This window comes from Abrus precatorius, unplaced genomic scaffold (assembly GCF_003935025.1).
Source record: "Abrus precatorius isolate BTA unplaced genomic scaffold, Abrus_2018 Scaffold8, whole genome shotgun sequence".
NCBI lineage: Eukaryota > Viridiplantae > Streptophyta > Magnoliopsida > Fabales > Fabaceae > Abrus > Abrus precatorius.
The window spans coordinates 30,674,515-30,687,649 of NW_020874428.1; the positions used below are offsets into that span (position 1 = coordinate 30,674,515).

General features: G+C 29.0%; 1 protein-coding gene across 3 annotated transcripts; it reads right to left on the reverse strand.

Annotated features, from left to right (window-relative positions):
* Positions 1–345: 345 nt before the first annotated feature.
* LOC113847044 (dihydrolipoyl dehydrogenase 2, chloroplastic) lies at positions 346–8,660 on the reverse strand. Of its 3 annotated transcripts, none has more exons than XM_027475885.1 (15): positions 8,120–8,660; positions 7,492–7,638; positions 7,212–7,346; positions 5,976–6,084; positions 5,238–5,362; positions 4,656–4,781; positions 4,495–4,575; positions 2,595–2,657; positions 2,427–2,501; positions 2,274–2,352; positions 2,094–2,194; positions 1,778–1,891; positions 1,452–1,565; positions 1,260–1,331; positions 346–688 (listed from the first exon to the last, which is right to left on the reverse strand). In XM_027475885.1, exons 1-15 carry the CDS (start codon positions 8,441–8,443, stop codon positions 488–490), a joined length of 1,866 nt encoding a protein of 621 aa, XP_027331686.1. In that variant the 5' UTR covers positions 8,444–8,660; the 3' UTR covers positions 346–487. The 3 variants fall into 3 exon arrangements, 2 of the variants coding, with proteins under 2 accessions (XP_027331686.1, XP_027331687.1); XM_027475886.1 differs by having other exon boundaries at positions 350–783; positions 8,120–8,642; XR_003501754.1 differs by having other exon boundaries at positions 433–783; positions 2,017–2,194; positions 8,120–8,650.
* Positions 8,661–13,135: the final 4,475 nt, after the last annotated feature.

The window sequence follows — 13,135 nt, forward strand, 5'->3', positions numbered from 1 at the left end:
TATTCTCATCTTGCTGTGCCAAAAAATGTTGATAGACCGATGCCAGTGACATTTATGGGGTTGGGAGAAAACCAAAAAGCTCATCAATCCCACAAGATTTATTTAAAATATATTTGGAAGAAAGTTCTTGTAGGAGAAAGAAAAAAGAAAAGGAAAGAGAAAAGATGATATTTTTAATTTTAATTTAAAAAATTACATATTATTTATAATAATAAATACATTATTAATACATTAATTTTATGTTAATACATCAATTTATTTTTTTTATTTAAACAAATTAATTTTAAATATAGATTTTTTCTTCCCCTCAAAAACTCTCCTTTTAAACCACCCTCAGTGTATCGTGTGCCAAAGAGATTACTTCATAAATAATACCTTTGAGAGAAAACTGCTAAGAGTACATATGCGGGGTGCAAAACTACAAGCACTCTGAAAAATATGCCACTCTCAAAGGCCTCTCTCATTGACTATAATTAGGAAAAGCAAACTAGCTTAAAAAATACAATAACAAATAATATAAGCATCTTTGACAGGCAATAAAAATATCAAGTAAAAAAGATACCAATACATGTAACCTTCGGCGGATATCCATTATCAGGCCGTTATTGATCTCCCTCAAACGTTTCCCTTCTTTTAGAGGAATCTGCTCGTGTCTTCCGCCTGAAGATGTGTAATATTTTGGATGTCCCTAGTACAAGCAAATTTCTTCAAAAATTTATAGTTTGTTCAGGAAGATTAGACTGCAACTGGTTCACTTACTGGGCTAGAAGCTGGTGCTTTAACCTGGGCTCAGTAATAGAAGAGGGCTCTTATTAGTGTACATGCTACAATAAAGTAGCTGTGTATGTGTTTGTAAATGCATGTCTGAATGTGAGTTTCATTTTTCAAGTCTCTTCTATGTATAAATAATAGAATTTTGTAAACCTCAGTCCTAATAATAGTAAAATTTTATTAAAAAGATAAGTATTTATTATATTTTTATAACTTTAATATTATAATTGTGTACTTTTTTCATAAATTTTTTTTATTTATGGATACTTAAACTCAACTCTAAAGATTGAGATTAACAAAACCCTTAATAATAAGCTCAGTGTAAAATAATAATAACAATAACCTCTCCCACCCCACTGCTCCGCTCCTTTAAGATAAGTTTAGATTAAAAAAAATTGACAACCATGAATCGGTCAATGCCTGTCTACTCATTCTCTTAGAAGGCTACAATAGTTTTGCTATTGAAGGTAACCCAAGGATTATCTCACCTTTGCTGATTTAAATAACTCATCAAGAACCTCAGACAAAGTTGGATGTGCATGAACTGCAAATTTTATGTCCTGCATTGTATCACAAACCAGTGAAATTCACCAAATAGACATGATAAGAAAGAGTGAAAGTTGACTATTATTAACTAAATGCCAAGTGCACATGAATAACAGCACTGGTAAATAATTTACCTGAATACATGTCCCTAAAGCTATTGCATTGGAAGCTTCATGGATGAGATCAGCTGCATGCAAGCCAAAAATATGAACTCCTAGTATCTCCCCATTGTCAGGTCTGTATATCAACTGCATGCAAGCGTAACTGACAGTTAGTGATGTCAAGCCAATGAGAACAGAGAAATAAATGCATCCAAAGATGAAGTAGAACAAGTCTTGCAACCAAAGAAAATTTGAGCTACCAAAGCAATTATTTCGTTGAGAACTCAACAGAAAAATTTAACACTTCTATAAACTTCTATACAGTAATAGCGTTAAAGGGGAAGTTACAAAAGTATTACCTTGGCGAGTCCCTCCCCTTCATTTTCTGCTAGGGCCTTTGTGTTAGCTTTAAAACTTGTTTTGGCAACACTTACTTCAAATCCCTCTTCTACACCTTTCGCCCTTGCTTGAGGCTGCAGATTTTATGTTTGGCCACAACACAAGAATTCAAATGCAGGACAACAAGCAATAATTTTATCATACGAATAATATAGGGGAAAAAGAGGAGGCAGAGCTCAAGAATGGAGAGAAAGTTAACCACACTTATGAAGGAGAATTCATTCATCGTAGTATCTTTTGCAGTGAATGACACATCAAACAAAAGCTCTGTTATACCTCTGTCAATCCAACCATGCTGATTTCAGGATGAGTGAAACAAGCAGCTGGGATACTTAAATGATTGACCACATGATCTCTTCCAGTGACTTGTTCAACCACTGTCAGAAAAAATTTTCATCGGGTGAAATTGAAGTCAAAACCTAAATTAGTGGAAGAATTACATCAGTTGATACTTACCTGAAATTCCTTGTGCACTGGCAGCATGAGCAAGCATCATCTTGCCATTTGCATCACCAATACAGTATAAATGAGGTACCTATCATTCCACATCCTACGTCAGTAACAATAAGTTAGAGACGGATAATTAGTACATAAGAAATTGACACAAACCAGTTTGCCATTTGCATCCATTACTTGCATACGCTCATCCACAGGAACAAAACCACGCTGTGTTACCACGTCAATCTGTGGGCACAATTTAAAATATATATATACAATTACTTCCTTCCATAAGAGGAAAATTCCTATTCTAAACACAACTCTGTTAGAAATGCATACATTTTCCAATCCAAGACCTTGTGTGAATGGAGCCCTTCCAGTTGCAATTAATGCAGTGTCAACCTGCAGCAAAGCAAAGACAGCAAGTTATGATAAATCCAAAGTAATTTAATATACAGATCAAAACAAGGAGATCAAACTTCATGTAGTTACAACAATGCCACAAATCCTAACACTGCAAATACTTAAGGAGCTCATAATATTACAGAGCTGCTTCGCTGGAGCTAAGGATGGACAAATTCATCCTTTAGCAAAGCATCAAAAAGAATGGACAAAGAGAAAGAAGCATAATTTAGTTAAGAATCAATCAGACTTAATTGTCTGCCACAGTGAAACAAAATGCACTCATAGTTCTTTATATGCTAAATGGATGGCCAGGTACAATAACCACTTCTGGCTTTTCAGAAAGAGATCTAAGTTAATTGACAAACATCCATACCATGCACAGGAGTCCGGGTCCCTACAAAGCACACGTCCACAGGTACACACAAATAGTGAAACTGAATAGGTTTGTATGACTGTGTTCCCTGCTCACTAGTTCTCAAATGAGTCAAATCTAATTTTGGCAATTGTTGAAATATTGGGTTTAAGTTAGGAAAGAAAAACAGACACTGAATAATTAGATATATTAGACTGATATGGTGTATAATAATTATAATATGATACGACATACAAATAACTAAGCATTAATTATGCTAATATTAGATTCCTAATCCTAATTAAGTAAGGAAATAAATAATGAAATGTTATTAAAAATATAATATGAAAACCACTCCTAAGAGATTAACTGCTCAGAGGAGCCAAAGAGCCACAGCAAGGTGGCAAACATAAGCAATGGGACTGGACCAGACCAGAGATGGTACAGCAAGGCAAAAGATAGCATATGCAGAAGGAAAAAGGGTAGCATGCATGCAAGAAAGGTTTGCTGGATAGATTCTGGTAACCAGTTGGAAAACGTGAGGCAAATTCTAGAAAAGGAGAAGCTGAGGTAAATGGAGGTTATGAAAGCCCAGCAAAATACATAAGTGCACATGTCCACATGCGCCAATAGAAGGTGTTAGACACTGGAAGCTTGAGGCAGCACATGGAACCACAAAAAATTGGCACTATCATAGGCATGGGACAATCTGGACATGGTGGCAACAGTGTAGTTAAACAAGTGTGGTGCACAACAGTTACAGGATCCTTCACAAGGGATAGTACCACTTCACCTTAGTTAAATTAGAAGATCAACTTAGAAAAGGATGGAAAATAGAAAATAGAGATTGAACAAGGATATATTAGACTGATATAGTGCATATAGTGTGATACAACATACAAAGCAACAATTCCTACTTTTATGAATACTAAACTTCTAAACCTAATTAAAAAAGTTAACACACACACACATCTACCTCAATACTATGTCAAACTTGGATATTTGCATCACTTAATAAATTGTTATAAAATGTGAGATTAATTAATCTAACAGTTGAATTATGTTATATTATCTTCATAATCATATATATGAAATAGATGGTGAAATAAAGTAATATAATGAAGAACTTACTATTTTTTTGTATAAAATTTTATAAAGTTAATCTAATTAGTAAAAATCTTCAAATCAATGGTTGAATTAACTAATCTCATATTCTATAAAAAATTATTATATAAGTGTCCAAGTTTAACACTTAATATCAACAGATCTTGACTCTCTCTCTCTCTCTACATATATACATATATATATATATATATATATATATATATTGTAAAAACATTTTAAGTACAACAATTATATTGTATAATATTTTCTAAAATTCTGACAACAATTCATAATTCTCTACCATTCTCCCGTGGGAGAAATGTTAACAATTGAAAACAAAAAGATAAGCCAAAAGCTTTTTGTGAAAGATTAAGTTACCTCCAAAGTGTCCTTTGGTTCCAAAGTCGTTGCATCAATAAGCTCAATCAAGACAGGTTTTCCATCCCTTGCAGGAGTGATCTACACAGAAACAACAGGACTGTGGCATGTCAAAGTAGCCAATAAACATAATTAAATAATCAAGTACAAGATGTAGTCACCTTATTTGCAAAAACTCCAGTATGATAGTCTATGTTCCGCGGATTTATAAGAACTCTTTGAGCCAACTTGCTAATTTCAGGATCAAATCCAGGCATAAGTTGATCCACAGCTTCAATAAAAGTAACCTGCATAACAACAATAATTAGCTTATCTTTTCGGCAACAAATTAGGATAGTAAAACTTACTAATAAGTATAAAACAGAGATAAAATATTTAACTTCCCATACTGATGAAAAGTACAAAAAATGTGATATGATTTTACATCCCATGCACAAATTTCAGATGCCAAACAATAGCAATATAATTATCAATCTCAGTTAACAACTCATAGCGGCTAACACAAAAAATGCTATAGAAGGATACCGCATAGTGAGATAATCACCATTTAGAAATTTTATATACAAAATAAATAATTAATACTATATATAAATGCTAAAAATAATTAAAAATACTCAAAATTTATGACATTTTCATAATTAAAAATAAAAGGTCAAATGTCTTAAGAAAACATACAAGTAAATAACAATAAAAGTAAAAAATCCCACCAAACAGAAGAACAAAATATCACAAAGATGTGCTACCTCACTTCCAAGTGCTGTATATACATCACTAAACTCAAGCCCAATATAACCACTTCCCACAATTGCTATCCAATCAGGAACAGACTCCAGTTTGAGTGCATGGTCACTGGTAATCACAGTCTTCCCTGAAGGTGATTAGTTAGTAAATTTTCATTTCAAAGTAATTATATCCAATGAATCTTGAAAGTAATCAGGAGATCGAAATACATATATACACGGCATCAAAATTATGTTGTGAATTAGAGAGAATTTTAAAAAATTGGATTGAATGTAAGGTAAATTATACATTGCATATCTGTACTTGCTAAGAAAAGGGATAAATTAGGATACAGGGAACTTCTTTAAAAATTTTAATTGCTAAAGAGATAGTACTGTTTCACTCTACCTATAATGTCCTCAAGCAGATGGAAAACACGTACGTGGCCCTATCTCTTCCTCTAAAGATTGAGTACATATAGAAGGACTGTAAAAATCACTAAATTAATTTTTCAGATTGTAAGTCAAAAGATCCATTCTACACTGAACTAAGATCTCTTTATGCACATTTCAATGGAGTCTATCATCCTACATCTATTAATATCTCTAGGGTATCACCTCTTTTTCCATTGCATGCTTAGTAACTAATAGCACACTAAACTCTTTGAGATAAAAGACAATCCTAAATCCACTGAATAAAGCAAAGCTAGAATGAGGAAGCTCAAAGTTTAATGTTGTGAAAGGAAAAAGAGTTATAGGTACCATCAATTTCAATGCCCTTAGGAACAAAAGGAACAGAACCAGTAGCAATGATGATATCTTTAGCAGTTACTATGCTATTTGAAGAGCCAACTTGCACCTTCTGAGGACCCTGCACAGGTTCATAAATAAGGCATCAAAAGAAAATGTCAAGATTTTCTTTGGCATTTTCCTGATAGTTGATTAATAAACAAATTGCTCAATTCCCTAAGAGTGTGTTTGGAATGTAAAAAAACAGAATTTGATTTTATCTGTAAATCAAATCTTATGTTTTAATGTTAAAAGTTCACAAATGGTTTATTTGTTAAAATTTCAAGTATTTTATAGCTTTTATTTTACAAATACAACCATGTTTGGAAGATTTTAATTGACATTGACTTGATTTTAAATTGAACTGTATGCACTCCTGGCATTCCTCGGTATCTTTAAATCCAAGAAATACAACATAAAAGAAAAAAATTTAAACTGTAACAGAGATATGCATAGTTTAATCAGATAAAGTCTAAAAATATAGATTAAAAAGTTTAAAGTTATAAAGAAGATATGTATATTTATTTTTAAAAACATGAATTTAAAATTTAAAAGAACAAAAGATAACATCAACATATGTCCTTTTTCTAATGAGAAATAGATTAAGAAATGAAGTCGCTTTTAAAAAGTGTATTTTAACTTAATATAGAGAAAAATATCAACTTAGCCCTCCAAAAAATTCATCTATAAAAAATTTACCATAAAAATAAAGGAATAATTTAATATTAACGTGGTGACACATAATTTTAGAATATAAATCAAAGGCTTTAAGATGGATTGTTCGAAAATATTTGACCCTTGATAGAGTCAATATCTACAGAATTTTATCAATAGAAATTTAATATTTATTTAAGCAAATATTAGTAAGGAATTGACGGGCAATTGATTAAGCAGAAAATGGAAGTTCTCAAAGCATACTTTCAATACAAGGGTGAATTATATAGATTGACCATTTTACCCTTACTAAAGAGTACATTTAATAAGATAAATCAAATCAAATCAATTCCATTTTTAATGAATTCCAAACATATTATTTGATTTCAAATCCCATTTTCATAACAGGGTCCAAAATATAATTTAATTTCTAGTTAGATTTAATTCAAATAATTTCCTATTTTCAAACATTCCAAACACAAAGTAAGTGATTACACTGATATTTGTTTAGAATGTCATAGGATCCATAGAGCCTAATATTAACATGCCACTCACCAAAATAGTTCCATAACCCGTAAGTATGTCTACTCCAAGCGCTTTTAGTGAGTTGGTCAAATTACTACGGATTTTCGAAGCAAGATTATTAGCATGATCAGCGACTCCTTGTCTGTCATACCCAGCAGCAGAAACCTAAAACAAGCAAAACAACGGCCAAATAATCATGTAATCGCCAACCGCTCTACACCTCTACCATCTAATGACATTCTGATTTCATTTTTACCCAACAAAAAAACAAAAATGCATTCGAAGGGAGTCTGATACATAACACTCTTACCTGTAAGCCAAAGGACTTCAAGTGATGATCGCTCTTTAGTTCTCGCATACGACCACTAACAGCCAAAAGAGCTTTCGAAGGAACACATCCTCTGTTCACACATGTTCCTCCCACCACATCTCCCTCTACAATGGCTGTTTTCAAACCCTGCAGTCGCTCCGTTATTAAACAAAATAAGATACCTACTTCCTTTCTTTTTTGTTTCATGTTTTAAGTTTTGCACACGAATCAATAGATAGGATCAGTATTCTAAATTTCATAAAAAGTTATTACCTAACTTATCATTACATGTTCATCTTTTGTATTAATTATCTCGCTTATTTATTATCTTTACTGAATAAACATTAATGATTAAAAATAAAATGATAAAAAATAATTATTTATTAATTTTTAAACCGACGATGAAGTCGATGAGGAAAAAAACACAGTAAGTACTCGCTTCTCAGCTTACTTCATCTCACAATCATATCAGTCAACAACGGCTATTTCTTAATTCATTATATAAAGAACAATTTCCATACGCATGCTGCCTTGTTGAAAACAATCATCAGTTTAGGTACAAATTTGACTATCAAAGAACGAATCTCGCGATAACAACTTGACGTGAATTTAATTTTTGAGATCGAACCTTCTCAACGGCATGAAGCGCGGCACCGTGGCCGCCAACGCCGGCACCAATAATCAACAAGTCATAGTCAAAGGATTTGGAAGGACTACCATTGTCAGAGAGCGCAGCCGAAACAGAGGCAGAGTGAGGACGGCGAGGAAGCTGCGAACGGTGGCGATTGAAAGAAGCAGTGAAACCTAAATCTAAACCTAAAGCCTCGCGCCTCAAGCCGCAGAAGTGGAGATTGAGAGGTATGGCAGCGGTGGCAGGAGAAGAGTGGCGCGATCTGAAAACGGTGGCGGCAGAGGAGCTGGAAGAGAATGAGAGGGATAGTGAGGAGTGCATTGTGGAAATGTGGAAATGGCGAAGTGAAGATACAGAGAAAAAGGAAGAGATCTGAGAAAGAGGTTATAAGAGACAGTGGGACCTCGAGGAGTCCGTTGGGAGTTAGGAGAAAAATGTGAAGGCAGAAGAATGGGGCGGAGAAATCAAAGAGCGGCTGATGAACCACTTTTGTTTGCTTTGCACTTCGCTTTATTGCCTTGTTTAGATGGCGCCTCGCGTTATTGCTCAATTGTTTAATATTTTAAATTCTCGAGCTAGTTTTCTAATTATTATTATTATTAATAAACTTTTAAAACTAAACTTTATGATGGGAATATGGTACGATCTTATAAACCTGAGTTTGGGGTATCTAAAATCAATTAAATTTCTTTTGGATTTTTTAATTAAGTTTTTAGTTCTACAATTTGTTAAAAAAATCATTATATTCTTATTTTTAAATTTTTTGAAACGAAAAATTTATAAAAAAAATTATAGGGTAATGGTGTTTTTCGTTTAATTTTTTCACTTGTTCCTTCTAAATATTGCTTTTCCGTTTCTTCATTTAAGGAGGTTAAATAAAAAATTGATGATATTTACGAATATCAAATAAGAAATTTGTGGTGCTTAAGGGTTTGCTTAGGAGTTAAGTTTAGGAGGAGAAATAATGAGTTGAGAGAAATTAATTATTATTTGAAAGTTAATTAATTTAGAGAGAAAAAGTTAGAAGATTTTTTTAAACTCTGCAAAATCCTCTTAATCTTGATTTTGTGAGTTCTCCTATTTAAGAGAAATTTTTTAGTCTATTATAATAAATTTTTTCATATTAATTATTAAATAAATAAAATAAAATAAATAAATATTTTTAAAAATAGTGTGATGTTAATTTTTTTAAAGATAATAAAAAAATGTTTTTAAAAAACTGTTAATTTTTAGAGTGAGAATTTTTAAAAAAATATAAAAAATAAAAATATAAAAATCAAAAATATTAATTTTTAGAGAAAGAAAAATATATATTTTGTATATTTTTTAAAATAATTAAAAAAATAATAGTAATAAATTAATTTTTGTTCAAAATATATTAATTTTTAGAGTGATAATTTTTAAAAAATTATAAAAAAATTAAAATATAATTTTAAAAAAATACATTTTTAGAGTGATAGTTTCAAAATATATTAATTTTTAGAAGAAGAAAAAAATATTATTTGTATTTTTTAAAAATAAAAAAATATAAATAAAATGTTTAGAAGACAATAATCTCATTTATATAATTAAACTTTTGTCACCCTCTCCTCTCTATATCTAACATCTAAACAAGAAAGAGTTTTAACATTTTTTCTCTTTCTTTCTATTTCCTTCATTTTTCTTTTAAATTCTTTTTATCTCTTTCCTCTAAACTCTCAAACAAAGTCAATAGGTTTATTTGGGAGTTGAATTTAAGAAAAAAAAAATTAAAGAGATTTAATTGTTGTTTGAGAGTTAATTAAGTTGAATGGGAAAGGGTTATGGAGTTTTCTAAACACTTCAAAATCATCCTAACCTTAATTTTGTGAGTTCTCTCATTTTTAAGTTTTTTTAGTCTATTATAATATTTTTCTTTATATTAATTATTAAATAAATTAAAATATATTTTTTAAAATGTTAATTTTTAGAGTAAATTTTATTTAAATTTTAAAAATATTATTTTTTAGAGGGAAAAATATATAATTTAAAACAAATAAAAAAAGCAAAAAGTTAATTTTTGTTCAAACTATATTAATTTTTAAAGTGATATTTAAAAAAATAAAAAATAGAAATATAATTTTTAAAATATATTTTTAGAATGATAATTTCAAAACATGTTAGTTATTAAAAATATTAATTTTTAAAAAAAAATATATTTAATTTTTATATTTTAAAAAAAATAAAATATATAAATAAAATATATAAAATACAATAATATTATTTAGATTATTAACACTTCTATCACTCTCTCCTCTCCATATTTAACATCTAAATAAAAGAGAGATTTAATTTCTTCCTCCTCTTTTTACTTCCAAAACTTCCAAACAAAATATAAAAAATAAATAAAAATACAGATTATAAATTAAACTATTTCACTGTATAAAAAATATATATATTTATTTTATAAATTTTATCAATTTTTTGAAGTAAAACGTCTATGTTTATTTATTTTTATCAATATACATGGTACTACCATTCTTTTACTGTAAATAATATATGGTATATTTAACTAATTTTAAATCGTTTATTTCTTATTAAATTCTTACTTAATCTCCCTGTATTTCGTCTACGTGTCTTTTATTATTACAATTTTTATATTTCTCAGTGAATAAATTGATATTGGGTGCTTTTTTAAGTTCTAACAAATAATTTAATATTTTTCTAAATGTAATATTTTCTAATCGTGAACGTGACTTTTTTATCACTGTATACACAGTTGTTCAATGACAAAATACATCAAAGGGATTATATATTAAAATATATATTTATGATATTTTATTGCTTTAATATTTTGTAAGTTTTTATATTACACTGGAATGAATCACTCATTTTAACCCGTCACAACGTTAGTCTTAAATTTTTAATTGTATTTAATAATTTTCACGTGAAAAACTAGACAGGTGATTACTTAATTCAAAAACTTGGTTTTAGGCTACACGTAACACTGTTACAAATGATGCCTTGTTTATTTTTAATTTTTTCTAGTAATGACTTGTTTCTTATAAGTTGAAAAAACAAGTCATCGCATTTTTAGTGAACAAAATATTTATAAGAAGCTATAATTGAAAAAAATTTATATACGTATCCTGATTATATTCAATGATTTTAAAAATAATATTATTAAAACTATTTGTATTAAACTTTAAATCAAATAAACATGAATTTAAGTTCAAAATAAACGTTAGAGAATCTGAAATTGAATAAAAATAGTCACAAAAAAATTTAAAATGGAAAATGTCACAGGAAAATATATTATTTTTCATTATTATAAAAACACAACAAACAAGAAGTTAAGATAAAAAAACACAAATTTGTAAATTAAATAAAAATATTAAAATGCAACGATAAATTAAAAAAAGGAATAAAATGTGAAAAAACAGGTCATGCAACATTATAACGAAATGAATTTAATATTTATTATAGATGTAATATATTTTACAATCTCATAGATTATACATGTAAAAATTGTAATATATTGATATTTCCGATCAATGTTTTGGAAATAACATTGTCAGACTAAGTAGTAGACACAACAATCAACTGTGTAATAAAAAAATAATTAATATAAATGAAAAAGAGGTATAAATGCATTTTCAGCTCAGAACAAGGACATTTAGGATTGGATAATTTAAATTTTTTTATTAATAATCTTATTATATATATTGTTATTTCTAAAATACAACAACCGCGTTATATTGGAATTTGAGTGTTGCATGGGATGAAAAGCTTAGAGGACGAGATCCTGGTCAGTTTTGCCGATGAACAAAATGAAGTTCAATGAAGATGGTTTAAAATTATCATCTTAACAGGTTGTGGTGACTTACTTCTTGTCAACTTTGGTGATTTTGGCAATGCTGGGGTTTCCTTGTTGTCTATCAAAACTAAAACGTGGAGTCTCATCTGAGGTTTTTGGGCGGTTAGTGACTTTGACAAAACGACTAGTGTACTCTTGGTCAACAAAAGGTTTATCGCTTCCATATATATATATTTACATTTTTTCAAACTAAACAGATGATAATTTGTTTACTTACAACTTTTTTTTTTAACCAGGATCAATTATATAAAATCATTTTCATTTAAACTTAGATTGATAAATGTTCATACAAAATACACATCACACACATACAAAATTTTTTAAATGTTTTTAACATATTAAACATGATTTTTTACTTAGTGCTTTTCATAACAAAAAATCAATAGAATGATTTATTAAGCCATAATGTTTCTTTTGTTGCCTAACCATAGTACAAACAAGACTGAGTTAGTCCTAGAACTTGTAAAATTCAATGAAAATTTTAAAAAGTAGGTCGTAGGATTATAAGGTCTCAATAATTTAAAAGATGTCAAAGCATGTAAATAAGGGTTATATCTCATGTTAGGAAAAATTTAAATTGAACGACCCATCTTGACCTGATTCATAGCTTTTCTCTAAATGATATATTTTTTAATAATTTTGTCAAGTAATATTTAAAATGAACTTTCGAAACAAAATTGCCCAATTGTCCCATCTTTCATTATATATATATTTACATATAAATTAGTTACTAGTGTGTGCAACACATGGATATTATTTTTAAATATCATTTTATTTATATTTAATATAATAAAATATTTAATAATAATATCATTATTAAATTTTAAAATATTTATATAATAATTTAAATATTTTTAATGTAATAATATCTGTAAACTCGTTAGTTTACTATAATCTTGTTTGTTAGTTTTGATTACGATGACATAGTCCTTGAAAAACATTAGAGCTTAACAAAACTTAAACTAAACCATTTTAATCGATTTATAGTTATGATATCAAAATCAACCCTCTCCTTGATTATAGGTTTGTCGGTTTAATTATTTTGAAAAGCGAATTTAAAAATACACAAAACCCCCAAAAATTAAGAGATTATTTATAAAGCATGAGCTTTTTTTTTTCCTTACAATTCTGAAAAAAAACACCTTTTATTTTAAAAAGTCATTATAAATTATAATTAG

Excerpts from the sequence above, each read along its gene's own strand:
- LOC113847044 (XM_027475885.1), bottom strand. The coding sequence starts at position 8,443 with ATGCACTCCTCACTATCCCTCTCATTCTCTTCCAGCTCCTCTGCCGCC. Across the intron at positions 7,347-7,491 it reads TGAAGTCCTTTGGCTTACAG|GTTTCTGCTGCTGGGTATGA; the intron begins GTAAGAGTGTTA and ends TGCTTGTTTTAG. Across the intron at positions 1,566-1,777 it reads AAGGGGAGGGACTCGCCAAG|TTGATATACAGACCTGACAA; the intron begins GTAATACTTTTG and ends GCTTGCATGCAG.